The sequence below is a fragment of the Apaloderma vittatum genome, unplaced genomic scaffold (assembly GCF_000703405.1).
Source record: "Apaloderma vittatum isolate BGI_N311 unplaced genomic scaffold, ASM70340v1 scaffold51, whole genome shotgun sequence".
In the NCBI taxonomy this organism is placed as follows: Eukaryota; Metazoa; Chordata; class Aves; order Trogoniformes; family Trogonidae; genus Apaloderma; species Apaloderma vittatum.
In genome coordinates, this window is record NW_009700611.1 from 43,589 (window position 1) to 59,521 (window position 15,933).

General features: G+C 39.3%; 1 protein-coding gene across 1 annotated transcript in view; it reads left to right on the forward strand.

Annotated features, from left to right (window-relative positions):
- Window positions 1-15,933, forward strand: part of ANO6 (anoctamin 6) — a gene marked incomplete at its 5' end in the record, with an annotated part of 47,685 nt that overhangs the window by 16,455 nt on the left and 15,297 nt on the right. The window contains 9 exons of the mRNA XM_009878792.1: window positions 3,606-3,671; window positions 4,618-4,896; window positions 5,231-5,344; window positions 7,137-7,252; window positions 7,716-7,850; window positions 9,142-9,247; window positions 10,458-10,518; window positions 13,715-13,860; window positions 15,319-15,396. Of these exons, the coding sequence (XP_009877094.1) occupies window positions 3,606-3,671; window positions 4,618-4,896; window positions 5,231-5,344; window positions 7,137-7,252; window positions 7,716-7,850; window positions 9,142-9,247; window positions 10,458-10,518; window positions 13,715-13,860; window positions 15,319-15,396 (1,101 nt within the window). The remainder of the gene's footprint in view (window positions 1-3,605; window positions 3,672-4,617; window positions 4,897-5,230; window positions 5,345-7,136; window positions 7,253-7,715; window positions 7,851-9,141; window positions 9,248-10,457; window positions 10,519-13,714; window positions 13,861-15,318; window positions 15,397-15,933) is intronic.

The window sequence follows — 15,933 nt, forward strand, 5'->3', positions numbered from 1 at the left end:
ATGAAACCTTAATTTCCAGCTGTGAAGTAATCACAGAAATGGACGGTTTGGTTTATTTTTCAAATTAAATGAAAACTGTAATTCACAAAGAATATTGCACACATCTTTTTCTGAAGTACAGTCTTATGGAGGACTTTAGCAGGGCTAGAAAAGTTTGTCTCCATAAGCAAACAATGAACAGTCCCTGCCTCTAGACTTGTTTAGTTTAGATTAAAAAAAAAAAAAAAGCTTGGATAGCTTTTCAAGAACAAATCGCACTTCTCCCACTCTTTGCATGTGTCATACCTGTAGTGAGAGACCAATACTTGGGTTTACAGAAAGAAGGGTACCTCAGTGCTGTTTTTTGTGGTGATTTGAGGCAGACTCTACATGCTAGCGTACTCAGACGACCTTCCCAGGAAGTCTGATAACAAGGATGAAAGGGACCTTTGGCGCTGGGAGGAGGGCAACCACAGCTGCCCCGATCGCTGCTGGGTGGATTGGTTTTGAAGCAGGAACCCACTGATACAAAATCGTTGTTCCTGAGGTAACTTCAAACCCAGAATTTACTTCTTTGCCTAATTGGTGGGAGGAAGGATGGCAGAAGGATGGGAAGACAAATGGAAAGGGAGAATTACTCTCAAGTTACTGCGTATGTTCACAGCACCAGAAATGGGGCTTTCCACACGGGGTGACTAGAAGCCACTATGGAGAGCAGGGCTGGGCTGCAGCATTGGCGGTTCTGTGCGGTCTTGTATCAGGTTTCAGAAAATCACGAGGCTGGCTTAAAATCAGTGAGTATCTCAGAAAATATGTTTTTGGAGTTCTTTGGGTTTCCTTTTTTTGTGTGTGAGCCTTTATAGCATATTCTACCTCATATTTTTATGATTATCTGCAAACGTAAGGGAAAGAAACTTACAGAAGCAGAGCTTCTCAATCAATTAATTTCCCAGTGCTGACAGCTGGGACTTTCAGAAAAGCTTCCAAATACCATTAAAGAAAGTGTAAGAGTTGGCAGCTAATATTGATACAGTGATTCTCTCCAGTCCCTTACACTGATTTCCATGGGGGAGGCTTTGGACCTCATGCTCTTTCTCATATTGACTGTGATTTATCTGCTGCCTGTCAAATAAGGCAGAGGTGACTATTCAAGCACTTCTTCCATGTTAGAATTTTTCCCCTAAAGCCACAGAGATATTGTTGTGGGGCACTTTTCTCTTTCCGCGAAAGAAACTAAACAAAGAGATGAGTTGACGTTCTACTGCCACTGTAATCAAAGCAAGTGCTCCCTACCATTTACAAAACACAAAAAATAAAACTGCTAGTGGTCTGCTACCAATTTTCAGACTCACAATCTTGTTAGTCTTCACAGCTTGGCAAGACGATCACCAGATATTGAAAGCATTATGGTGGAAAAGCAGTTCCCAGGATCTAACCCTTCTACATGCCTGCAATACATGGCGTTTACTTACACTATGTTTTGACTTTCTTAAAGACTGTAAATGATTATGTGTCCTGTGGTGGTTTGTCTATTGGATAGCCATTCAGTCATCAAAATCTCTGTCAGGTTTAGGTCAGCAGCATCACCATGATTACATTATCATTACAACTTAGCCTTGCAGGTAACTGAGCAAAATGCCGGATACGAAAATAAACTTTGGACAGTCTTTGCCCTCCAGCCTAATAAGTTATCATATCTTTATTCTGTATTCCCTAGTCAATGCAAAAACCACTATAGACTCCTCTGGGTAGAAGTCTAGCTCCCCCATAGATCATCATATGCATAATTCTATCATTTATATAAAATAGCAAAGCCCCTAATTAGCAAAGCCTCCCAGGGGCTTTGTTTCTCACTACTTGCATTAATGCATTATTAGAAACCTTAATATTGTCAACATTCCTCTAAGATTTTGAGGGCAAAATTAATTTGGGGAACTCCTTTTCATAATAAATTATTAAAGCAATCTGAATGGTAAGATTAAAAAAAAAAAAAGTACTAGACCTCTAGAAATGAGAATTACCCTGCATCCCTCTTTGTGCTCTTTAGGAAGAAATTAAACAGGTAATTTTCCCTCTGCCTTTTTTTTTTACTGAAACAAAACAGAACTCGGCTTGAAATATTTTCATGATTCAGTATTATTCACCTTACAAAAAACTGGGTGAATATGGAAGAAACAAAGAAGTAGGATTAAGTGGTAGAAGAGCTAAGAGTGGAGTAACAAACAACTCCTGTATTGTATACTGCATATATTAGTTATCTTGTAAGAGGATTGAGTTATGAGAGAACAAAAATTTCAGAGGAAATCATTATGTAGTTTGAAGCCAAGATGACTTTGAACCTTTAGCTTTGAAGGAGAATGGAGAGGACTACTACCTACAAAATGTTAAAAAATGCAAGGAAATATGTTACTGCAAGGAAAAACCTCATTCATTCACAATTAGGACTCTAAGCACTGTTAGTACAAGAAAGAGACTTAGAGGTCACAGGAAACAGCTACATTAAGTATTTTCTTCAAGGTTCACGCATAATCAAAATTTTAGATAATTGAAAGTATTAGACACATACAATGTATTATAAATGTGCGTATCACATGTATATATATGATGTTATATACACAATGAAAAAATACAAAGAGCATTACACTGCCACCAATAAGCAAGTGGATTAATGGGACATGGAGAGGTACTTCCATGAAGAGTTTGGAATAGTGGTCATATCCTGAGAAGAGAGAAGAATAAGGAGAATTGTGGTGTTGATGAAAGAAGAAGACAGATTGAAAGATTTGGCTCTTCCTTTCTGTAACCTAAGAAGGAGATAATATTCACTGGAATAAAAAGGCAGAAAGTTATATCTTTAGGGGTCAAGAGGCTGCTTGTCTCTGTGTCTTTTTTGGGGGGAGGTCGTGTGTGAAGAAGCAAATTCAAGACTGCAAAGACATCTCAGAATTTTTGTAACTCACTACCTGCCAAGTGCTGGTAACTGTGAAGTAAAAGTAAAATAATCTATGAATTTCATCTTTACTCAGGAAAACTTATCATGTCCTTCTGGGAACATTGAATGCTCCTAGAATAGCACCATTGACTCTACAAGTGCTAGAGCTCTCAGCTTCTTCCTTTGGGAATGCTTATCTATGGACTGAAATCAAGAGGGATGCTACATTTTGAATCACTGTGTGAAGTCATGAAAGAATAGTGTTAGAGGTTGCCAGAAGGAAAGTGAGCTGGAAAGCCCTTGAGATGGACACTTGCTAAAGGGAAGATTAATGGGAAGGTGGGAGGCTGCCATCAATAATTCAGTTAGTGACTGACAGTGAAGAAGATCCCAAGTTTCAGGGGTAGTTGCTCTCAAAATTCAAAATTTGGGGCACATTTTTACTTCTGTCATGTACCAGGAACTGTGAGGGTGAATTCTCTGCAATTGCATTTGAGGGCAATATTGCATATCAGACAAAAAAACATTATCAGGATTAGTAGGTAAGACTGAACCTGTCACCACAGTAGCTGTCAGGTGGCCTATAGAGATAACCCAACAATTTTTGCTTTTGGGATGCAATTCCATTCTTCTATGCCTACATATTTGTGAAATCTGGAACAGATGTTTTACAGTGTTCAATATCTTTTAACAGAGGAAGAGACAAGTATTTGAATCAAACCTGATGAACAATGGCTTGCAACTTGAAGCAACAAGATCAGTGAGTGCTCTTCTCTTTGTGAATGGAGACCCAGCCATGGGAATAAGGAAAACTGGATGTATGAATTTACTGTAACATTTCTCTCCTCTCAGGAAGAAAAGGACCATTTTTTTTTCCATCAGTAGTATCTCTATGATCCAATGTGAAATCTTCTAAACTTTGTATCCGTTCCTTCCTCTGCCAGATAAAAGATAGGAAGCTGGGAGATTACATAGGTTGTGCTTGCTCAGCACTTGGAAGATAAAAATTAACAGCTACACTCTGAGGAGAGGTTCTCCCCTACTCTGGCTGGGTAGGACATGTGGGAGTAAAAGGTCTACTGCTGATGTGTGGACAGGAGACAAAAGTGGCCGTCAGGGTTCGCACTGCATCCTGGCGCTGGTTTGGGCAGGCAGCTGGGAGCAAATGTGCCCCGTGCTGTCTTTCTCAGCAGTCTCAGCTCATTTCTGATTCCCTCTCCCCAGTCTCCCTATGAAGCTGGGAGTTCATGTTGCCCACGAGCACCCTTGGATGCCTAACTTGTTTCCATCAAGTCACATCACCCTGGGGTTGTACTTGAGCTCTTGGGGAGTCTCTGACACTCCAAAGCCACAGCTGCCCTGCCAGGCTATGTGCATGAGCACTCCTTATTAACCCATATGGGGGAAGTGTTTTTAAGATTTAATTGCTTTGTAAAGTACTTTACAGAGATGTAAGTATGAAGCATTAAGAGAACATTTAACTCATTTTTTTATATACTTTTATGTGTCCAAATGTTTCCACTTCGTGTCAGCGCTTTTACAGAAGCTGATGGTATATTTGCTAATATGGACAGTGAACGTAACTTTGAATAGGCCACCTATAAGCTGTAAAGAGAAAGAAACTTCTGGATAGTTTGAGAATTGTCATGAAAAATTCTTTGCTTTCATTTCCTTACGTAGGTATTTTTAATATTCTTTCACTTTAGGTTTTGGATGAAAAGATTATTTTTTTGAAAGTGCACGCACCTTGGGAGGTGCTGTGCACATATGCTGAGGTTATGCACATCAAATTGCCCCTGCAACCCAATGACCTGAAAACCCGAGACTCTGCTTTCAACTGGTTTAGTAGATTCTTCAGAGTGGATGAAAATGTCATCAAACCTGAGCAAGAGTTTTTCACTGCCCCTTTTCAAAAGGAATATTTGTCCAACTTCTATATTCAAGACAAAGACACGTTTTTCAATCCTGCAACTAGAAGCCGAATTGTAAGTCCGTGAAGTATTTCTAGCATTTATTCTTAAAAAGAATCCTGTAACCAAATGGGTTACATTCATGAAAGCATCCTGAAAATGTGGAAATATTTGGGATGCAACAGTTCTGCTTGATTTGTGAAACAGCCTGGACAATCCAGAAGGAAACCATTCCTTACATTTGTCTCATTTCTGTTCTGGAGATTTTTGAATGGTTCCTATACCCTGTGCAATTAATTTTGGCTGCACTGTTTAGCTTTTCTTAACTCAATTATATGCTGAGAGAGGTATAGCTCTATATGATTACTTTCAGGTTGCAAGAGATACAAAAATATTTTATACATTTCAGGTTCATTTTATCTTGTCCCGTGTGGAATATGCAACCAAAAACAATGTGAAAAAGTTTGGCATTAACAAATTACTGGACACTGGAATCTACAAAGCGGCATTTCCCCTTCATGACGTAAGTCCAGTGTTTGTAACTAAAATATATTTCAAATTAGAAGTCTGAGCTATACCTATGGGATTTATATCAAAAGATACAAGGACTATTGATTGCCTTACTTGTTGACTGGTTATTATATCCACATAGTAGAACAGGACATACTTTGGCTAAAGAGGTTTTCATCTGAAGTATTGTTGGTCAAAAATGTAGCTCCAGAACTGAAAATCAATATATTTCATTTAGGAGGTGTTAAACTTGTATTCTCTGGGAGATGTAGCTCAGTAAAGTGCCTGAACTGAGTGATAGTGCACATGATGCACCATATCACCAGTTATAAATTCATTTTAATGTTGTCCCTTTTTTTCAGTATTAAAATTCCTAACAAATATCAACATCGTTAACGAAGATGTAGAATACAAATTTTAGGATGTGTGTCAGTCTCAAGCAGTGAGAAACATTCCCATAGTTCCCAAACATTGCGACATGCATGCAGGAACACTCGGGGTTCTGCAGGAAGGCTCTGTCTGTCCAGTCCAACACCTCACAGGTGATGGCAGAGTCATATGGGGAACAGTTTAACTAGGTTAAATTTCATCTTGCAATAAGAAATCCAGCTTTTGTAGCTACGCTTCTGAAGCTTTTTAAAGTTTTAAAGAAGCGAGTTATCTGAATTTTTGGGGGGGTACAAAGGCTTGCAATAGCACAGGAAAGGAAAATGATGAAGAAAAAAAATCAGATTTCAGAGCATCTGACTATGGAAAAACTCCATGTGAGGCTGCAGATGGGATACAGTAAGCAAAAACTGCATTATATCTATTGAATACTCACACTCCCACCTTCTGTGTCAGAGGTGTGTTCTGCTGAGAAGATATTGAGACCATAAGAGGTTATGAATGGTAACTGCTTCAGTTGTTTGGACTCCACTTAAAAAATTCAGGAGGCCTCCCAGGATTTCAAGATAATCTTTGTTCGAATTCAGACAAATTATGTTTCTTGTAAGTAACCCAAAGCTTTAGAGGATAGAATTAATATCATCATGACTATCCATTTTTAAGCCTTCCTTTTAAAGATATAAAACCTGCCTTACAGGCGGTTTGTGCCAGAGTAAAGGGAATTTGGACTTAGTATGCCTAGTAATTAATGACTATCTTTTTATACAATTAAAATTATATATCACAGCTACTCTGAAAATCAAAAGTAGCCTGTAGATTTCTACAAATGTCACTTGTCTCATTGCATCACCGATAAAGAATGGAAAATTCCCTCATATAAAATAGACTTTATTGCAATAGATTTTCAAATAACCTAGTAGAAAGAAAAAAAAGATTATCTCCATGTGAACTCTCTTTTAAATTTAAAACAGAGAGTGGAAGCCCTGGATTTATCTCTCAGACTTTCCAGCCTTCATTCCAGTACAATATTATTTTGAAGCAAAGCATGCTAGCATGTTAGAGCTTCTTAAAATCAATTTTAATTCAGTCCTGTGCTCTGATTAGACTGGATCCTTTCCTATTTTCTCTGCCTAAGCGCCAAGACACTGACACGTGCTTTGATTTAAGTTCATTGCGACTCACTGTTGTTTTCAGCTCATGTGTAAAGCGTTTGTTTTAGCGTTCGGTGCCTTTCTGACAACCACCTTCCATCCTGAATCCTGGTGCGTTCCCAGGGCTGCCTTCCTGCTCCTTTCCTGCCTTGCAGTGAGACTGGCTAAAATAGCTATTCCAGGCTTTGGCTTCATGGCCTGCGGAGACGAGATCCGTGCTGCTTAGATTAACCATTATCTTTTCCCCGCACTCCGCCTGTTTTGCAGTCCAGTTTTAGGCACCCATCAGCTGATCCCAACTGCCCGAGTGAACGATACCTTCTCTACAGAGAATGGGCGCATCCTAAAAACATTTTCAAGCTGCAACCCCTGGATTTCATCAGGTTGGTGTGACTACGACGGGACTAATGCAGAGGGAGCTAGCAATTTATGTAGCAGGTCTGGGCTTGGGGGTGTGAAAGAGGTGCAGGTCAGTACTGAGGGCAGGTACATACACCTGTATTAGTTCCTGCATGCTTTGAGCGTGGTTTCATGATAAACCAATTCATGAAGAGGCAACCACTTAAAATTTTAATTTGCAAGATATGATCTTGCTCTCTTTTTCCTTTTTTTTTTCCTCTCTCTCTTTCTGTTCTCTTATAAAAGCAAACAAGTGGTAATAGAAATACCCAGTTTTAATACCTCTGCAACCCCAAAGTTCAAACCAGGGGAATATGACCATATGCGTTGGCAAAAAATGTCTGAAATGAAAAGCCATTTGAAACAGAAATGTGAATTTACTTGCATTTCAGAAAACAAACAAACAAACAAAAAAAAAGCCACCTCCCCCACCTTTCCCCTCCACAGGAAGTACTATGGAGAAAAAATTGGAATCTACTTTGCTTGGCTGGGCTTTTACACTAATATGCTGATCATCGCTGCAGTTGTAGGAGTTGGCTGTTTCCTGTATGGATACCTGACAAGGAACGACTGCACATGGAGGTATCTGCTCAGGCCTATTTTAGTATCACGTGCAATTTCAACCAGTCCATCAGTCCCCAACAGAAGGGGACTGCACAGGGTTTGCAAGAAACTGCGTAATAATGAAGGAGGCAAAATGAAAGGGCCTGAGAACAGCATCAGTTGTGGATTTGAGGGTAAAGGCATAAAACACAAGAAGAGTAGTGGATGTCCATGGACCATTACAGTGATAGACATCTGAAAGTTTATGTCAACATTTTGTTTATCTTTTACATTAGGTTCACCACAGCTAGTGCAGAAACATGAATAATAGAGTGGCAATCAGAAGTCAATACAAATCGATGTAACATGTAATTTTCACTGTGATAATCTTTAAAGAAGATGCCCAAAGACCTTGATAAAACCCTCAAAATTTCTTTCCTCTATTTTGAGAGAAGAATAGAGGAAGAGTAACAGCGCAGGGGGCTTCGGCCACCCAGGATAAATTGGGAGGAGAGGCAGAGCCATGATTCCCTCATCAGAACATGACAAGACTCAACGATGGCAGAACCCAAGAAGAAATACCTGTGCCAAATTGTGTACAGGCCATCACACTGTATAACCCCATTGGGAAGGGTGTTTATAAAACATTCTGAAGGGCTGTCCCAGAGCCTCACTCCTCTGGCCAATATATACCCGTTTAGCCTTGTGTATTATCATTTCGTTAAATAGTTCATCTCTCTTCCTGGTGTTTAACCCACTGACATATTTATAGAAAGCAATTACGCCACCTTTCAGCTTCCACCACACTAGGTTAGTGTGTGTTAGTTAGATGGCAACTCTTGCCATCTCTTAAGGAGACAGATCTGTCATTCCTTCAATCACCTCAGCAGTTCCCCCCTGCACGTTTTCCAGTCTGATCGTCTTGAGAAGACCACAGGGACTAAGTAGCCATCTCAGTTCTGCAGCTCTTCCATGCTCTGGTGGGCAACGTTCCTCTTACTTCTCCCCTCCAACCGCATGTGAGCATGCAAGTGTGGGTTTCTTATTGAAGAGCATGAGATATTTGAAGAGTTGTTTGATTTTTAATGGGAGCAGTTTTGAGAATTGCCACCACGTACAAGGGATGGAAATTATTTTCCTCATATGTCATTCATTTGAGATGAGGACTAAGAATGGAAGTGGGGATGTGTTGTCAGGGTGGGGGAGGAATTCTTGAGAGCAGATCACTGTAATTTATTTCTCAATTCATGAGATTATTGCACTGTCATGATGTGCAAAAAAGAGCTGAAGAATTTAGTGTTGGTGAGTGACTGACTAGTTTTGTTTTTAGCCAAGAAGTATGTGATCCCAACATAGGAGGTAATATCATAATGTGCCCTCAGTGTGATAAAGCATGTACCTACTGGAACCTCACCATCACTTGTGAATCATCCAAGGTAACTACATATACAGCTTATAGACAAACTATTGAACTTCAGTTGCACTTTCTCTAGTACTACGTATAAAATGACGTTATTCCTCCACTAGTGTCATGCATAATTGCTAGAACTCTGCGAATACTTGTTACTGAATTTTGAAACATGAGAACAACAGCATTAATTGTTCCAGTTTGATCTAAGATGAAACTTTGTTGTTTTTTTATGTCACATAGCTGCTGCATATTTATTTCAGGAATAACACATTTTTTTAATTGAAGAAGAAATGCTTTGGTTTCATTTGGAGGTACTTTTTCCTTTTGGGGGAGGAAAAAATGATTCAGTTACTGAAGTCTTGATTCAGTAGCTCTGGATCAATTTTGCTAAGGAAATGTTTAAACTGTGTTTTGATGTTTCTAAATTGTGCCCCCTCCCTCCACAAAGAAGTTACCTGGATCTGTGCCTTGAATTTGGCCCATGTTGTCAAGGAGGAGATGGTACAAGGAGAGGTTGATGTTGGCCATGACAGAAACTGTGGCACGGCCGAGTTCTGTTAGCCACGATACAGCCAGACTCTTGCCCTGAATTCCTGTCTAGAGGAACCTCACTTTCTTTCTCCTTTACCTTCTTTCACTAGGCTAATGTTAGCCTTCTGTCATACCTTTGCATAGATTCAGTCACTCTTCATCAAAAATATTTTGCCCAGCTTTAATGTGTTGCTTCAGCGTGCTTAAAGGGTAAAAGAAATAAGAACATGGGGAAAAGGCCACAATGGAGAGAAAAGGCAAATTGTGACCACAGAGATATCTCATCAGAAAGTGTTTTTACTAACTAGCTTGATTTGTTGACATCCTGATCATGAAAACCAGATGTGTCCATTGCCTTTTTGTGGCTATATTAAAAATACAACACTCTGCACTGAGTTTCCAGACCAGAAGCACTGTTTTTCCTCTTCCTATGCAACAGATGGAAGGAAGTTTGACAACACACCATTTTACTGTCCTCTTGCTGCATTTTTAATTCTGGGCTTTGTATTTAGTTTCCTTAATTTACTGGAGGGTGGTGTACATTGACAGAGATTGAGGAAACACTGTCAAAAAAGGTTGTTTATTAGACAATATGAAAGCAAAAGATTGACATGTTCAGTAAGCAGATTCTGTTCTGGGCCAGACTAGAAGGAAAAAAAGTCTGTTATATTTTAAGCCTTTTTTTTTCTTTTCCATTTTTCCAGAAACTCTGTATATTTGATAGCTTTGGGACACTGGTGTTTGCAGTATTTATGGGAATATGGGGTAAGTCGATTTCAACAACTGTGGTTTTTTGTCTACTTTTGGCCAAACCTCTAGCATCAGCCAAGAAAACACGGATAAATTTGCAATTACTTCATTTTCTGACACTGAGGAATTCACTAGTAGGTAATTCTGTAGAAGACACATACATTGACACAACTTTTTTTAGCATCATATGAAAGCAAAAAATTGTAAAACTTTACGTTGGTCTTCAGTGTCTGTTTTGTTTCATCTTCCTTGGAGAAAAGCCTGAGAGAAGTGATCAAAGCTGCCTCATGTTCATCCAGCAGGAGCCAGCCTCATGCTTAAATATATCTGTCAGAGACAGTTTTTTCCAAAGAGTTTTGGAGCTGTCTGTGCCTATTAACAGCTGTATGACTGCACAAGGCAATTGGAAAATAGTCATTTAATACATTTCCATATATTACATTTTTTCCTCCTGTCTTTATTCAAGAAAATGGTTGTTAAAAGTGTAGTAGTTATAAGTGCTAGATTTATCTTTTAGCAGAGAAAATATATCTGAAACCATGTTTCCTATGGGTGAAACCACTTGATGCTATATTCAAGGGATTAGACAACATTTATTTTCCTTTGTTCATATTATCAGCTGTGTTAACCGGCTTTTATTGCACTGTCTTATCCAGAAATTACTAAAATAAGTTCAGTGTTAGACCTGTATACAGGATTCTATAGAGAAAATAGCCCATGTAACATTTGGAATTCAGATGTAGACTGACAAGAACACATAATTCGCTTTCTTTGCAAAATGCATTTATTTTTATTTTCTTATGATGATCTAAAGTGCTTCAGAATACCTGCTGCTTTAAAGAAGTATAAGATGAAGCATATAATTTCAAAAAGAATATTTATTTTAAAATATAGGCTAAAATCAAAATGCCAGCAGGAAATTCTCTAAATGAAAGAAAATTAGAAGTCTGATACTAATGTAATCTTCTGCATCTGAATAACTAATTTATTTGCAGTTTGCTTTTTAATTAAAATTGTGTTTCCTAATCTGAAGAATGGTTCCAAAAGTAAGAATTACACAGTTAAGCTGCATGATTCTAGTGATGGCTGCAAGGCCTGTTAGTATTCTTGTCATAAGTCCACTATATATGAGGTGAATTGTATTACAGAAATTCAGTCAAAACTGTGCTGAATCCAAATGAGCCAAGTCCTGGTGCAATTCCAGCTGTAATTTTCATCTTGCTGTAAAACTTTTGTAGACCTTCTGGTCCAAAACTATTAAAGTAATATTAGATTTTTAGATATATTATTGCATCATTATCATCAATACACTTCTAATAATTGCATAGTTTTTTCGTGTGTTCACTTCAAAGAGCTTAAAGCACGATGAAACACCAGGGAGTGTGGCCTCAGGAATTAGCCCCCTATACATTAATGCTCTGGACAAACACTTGTGCAACTTCTCCTGTGATGGTACAACTCAACCAGCCAAGGAGCAGCTTCCACTTCGCTTGCTGCCATCACTGGATCCCCTCCTTGAACCAAAGCAGTTAAATGAACAAATGTTCTCCAGTGGAGGCATTTCTTTTCAGTCCTCGGTAACACAGCTTCAGAGGCGAAATACCTGGGCCATACTGAATGGCAGTGTTGGGGGACGTGCAAAAAACAACATGACAAATTACCAGACTGAGGTGGAATTAGTGCTCAGATCTCCTGATTTTGAAGTCACTTTCTTTCCAGTGTTAAAAAAAAATGCTGGTTCAAAATAAAAGGAAAATGTCAAATCCAGCAGCAGCTTGTTCCCTGCTGTGAAAGCTGCAACTTGGCTCCTGGCTTATTTTATCAAATAGAAGTCTTCTTATGTTATATGCCTTTCTTTCGCTGTTGGCACAGAGGCTGTCACGGAAGGAGGCCCTGCACTTCTGGACTCCCCAGCAGCAGCTGGATTTGCAGCTGGAATATATCAGTATAGCCTGTAGCTTACTGTGATTTGAACTAGGCAGCAGTTAGAGGTTTATGGAAGACTAATCTCCTTGCAGGAGAAAGTAGGTGTGATCCTCTGGCCCACTGCTTGGAATGGCCTTTGTGCTTCTAAGCATGAAGTAGCAGAGAAGTCCTTGTGAAAAAGTCCTCTGAGTAGTCAGGGGTGGGGGGTTTCCTGGGGTTTTGCCTGTGTGCAGATGCCACAGTCCAGCCCATGGAGTTTTCTCATTTTTAAATGCTTCGGTTTGGGGTTTACTGACCACACCTCATTTTGGAAATATTAATGTTTGGACTTTTAAGTGCATGCCATTGATGTTTCATCATTTAGGATGAGGGGGCCAAACTAATAAAAAAAGCCCACTCTTAGGGTTAATTACTCCCAGACAATGAGAGTAAGGAGGAGCACAGTGATGGGATCCTAATTCCTCCTGACTGCTCAACCTGAGGATTCACTGTCTTCAGTAATAAAGCATCTGGGTGTGCTGGGGAGCGTGGTACTCACACCCATCGTCCTGAGCTCCTTCCAGCCTCCTCGCCTGGGTCTGTCATTGTCTCTGTAGCCAAATCTACCTTCATCAAGTTTTAAGACAAAGTGTTGAGCTTGGCTGGGTTCATGTCTAGCCAGTACCACTTAGGCATCTGTGTACCTGGTTCCCCAGTGCTTCCAGTTGTAGGAGCCCAGTCCAAGGAAACTGCTGGTCCAGCCCAGGGAGTTTCTAAGCTCCCTGCCATGCAAAGGGAGCTGCAGCCCCCTCAGATCCGTGCTAGCAGAGGCAGGTTACAAACTGATAATTTGTCCAAAGATTGCAGACTGCATGAACGTGAACTTTTCCTTGTGGCAATTTTTGACATACTGAGTTCTTTTCTGGAAGTCCTGCACTTTTCGGTGTTTCGTCCTCACCTACCCAACCAACTTGCTTTTTTTATGCATCCCATGATAAAATTTTTCAAAAGGAGTCTATAATATGAAAATCCAAAGTGTTTATATTCTAGCCTTAGGCAGAAAGCAAATAAATTAAATTTACTCTTTATCACGTGCTTACCACCACTTATCCCAGGTTTCTCTTAGTAAAGTACTTATATATCCAAAACAATAATTGCATAAAGTAGATCCAGTTATTTTCATAGTCACACCAAGGTTGGATTTTTTTCGTGTTTGTGGAGATCTGAGCTATGTATTATAGCCCAGGGAATCAAACAGTGTCCAATACTCACATGGTATTCCTCATTTTGTCTGTCTTCTGGACAGTTACTTTGTTTTTGGAGTTTTGGAAGCGACGGCAGGCTGAACTGGAGTATGAATGGGACACAGTTGAGTACTTAGAGCAAGAAGAACAAGTTCGCCCGGAATATGAAGCTCAGTGCACTCATGTAGTAATGAATGAAATCACACAGGTAAGGAGTGTTTTGGTAACGGGTGATGGCTACTGCAATTGTTGTACATGTTATGAGAGGACACTATGAAAATGGCAAATCTGTACTGAAGCTCTATAAATCAGCAGTGTTTCAAGGAGAGCTGATAAGCTGGCCTGGAAATAGTGAACTTACCAAGTACAGATATGTGGGAGGGAATTTATTCCTCACTGTAGGCACCTTAAAGTGGTTGCCTGTTTGAGAAGTTTGCACTGCTGAGGTTCCACTGTCATAAATAAACAGAAGTAGGCATCGTCCCCAGCTTAGGAGACTAAGTCTACTTTATTAAATCCCACAAGAAATGATTCAGTGTTGCTGCCAGAGGCCAAGATCACAGAGCATTTGTTATCTTTGCTTAGGAATGCATCAGGAAAAAAGAGTGAAATAGAGGGAAAGACATTACATTATATATCATGCCAAGACTGTGTTTTTTAACCAAAGATGTTTCTGTCTGGAACATATAAATAGGTATTTTTGCTAAGTGCATGGAGATCCAATTACGATTAATATCAGCAAAATCATGGGGAGGAAGATAATCCTCCCTTCAGTGAAATAGGAGTCATGTTTATGAGGATCTTGGTTTAGCTCTGTGTTTATTATGCATTTGGAGTGGCTTTAGCTTCTGTAGCTCACTCCAGCTCAGCTTCACTTATTATTCTCTGTCAGTATATACTCTGGCATTTATCTGATTATTTGCATTGCTTTCACATTCTGTCTAATTATACTAATGTTTATTAGAGGGCACTTGAAAAGTTTCAAAATTAACTGCCATAGTTGAAACTATTCTATATAGAACTACTTTTTATATCTTGTACTACGAAAAGCCTGATTCTGTTTAAAAGCTCCTATACCTATACCACCTTTGATGTATAAAGTCATAGGTACAAAGTTCCTCTCAGACAGTTCAAAGAATTAAGAATATGCTAAAATACAATTAATATGATCCTCAGAGATCCTATAAAGACTCAATGAATCTTCACACCACCATGTTGAGATAGGCATTTTCATTGGGAAAACCACCCTGTTGTTCCTATGAGATAAACTGAGAAATGCAGGAACCAGGGACCAAAATTTTAGTGCCTTCAAATTTTAGCCAGTGAGGTTTGAAGCTATGATCAGCAAAGAAGAATGGGTCTATTCAGAAAGACTGTGGATCCTGTCATAGCTGAAGTCAGTAAGAGTTGAGGACACTCAGCCCCTGTGGAAGTAATTTTTAAATTAGAATGGGCAGCAAAAAAAAGACACCTGTAATCAAATAAGGCTTTTGAAATCATGGATGAATTTGAGTTTCCAGGATAAGAAAGCAGGAAAGGAAACAAAACCAAGGACTCTTTTCCATTTTTTCTGCCTTCGATGTCATAAAGGCTTTAATCGGGGCGCACAAAAAAATATGAAGAAAAGATTAGGCGCATCCTTGGTCTGTTTTTGAATCTTTTACAGCAAGAAGAACATGTGCCATACACTGCCTGTGGGAAATGCATACGGATGACTTTCTGTACAAGTGCAGTCTTCTTCTGGGTAAAGTTCTCCTCTTATTCTTTCACCTCATGAATTTACTTCTCTAGTAAGTGTCTGAAAAAGATCCTCCTGAGCTGAGCAAAACGTAACAATGGAACAGGTTGAGCTGGATTTCCATCTGATGCATAAACCAAGCCCATAAGGTATGGATCCACATGAAGAAGGTAGCTGTAATCACCAGATGAATACTCATTAGCATACAGTCAATAGAAAATATGTAACAAAATATCCTGTAGCTGTAGTTTGTGAGTTATGCTTGTGAATGTGGTCCGCTGGGTTTTCCCTCATTAATTTAAGACAAATGTCTTCGCTGGTGGGGAGGAGTAGGAGAAAAACTTTTGTTTATCTATTCTCTTCCTTGCCAGTTTCTATCCTACTTGTTCTGGCTGTTTGCTTCAATATCATGTCTCACAGTTCTGGGCCTCTTTCAGGTTTTTCATTTCACTTAACAGAGCAAAGCTGGGAGCTCTCTAATCTTCCAGAGCTGCTGCTTTTATTACAACTAAAACTTGAAAGCAGCCCAGTCACCCATGAAAC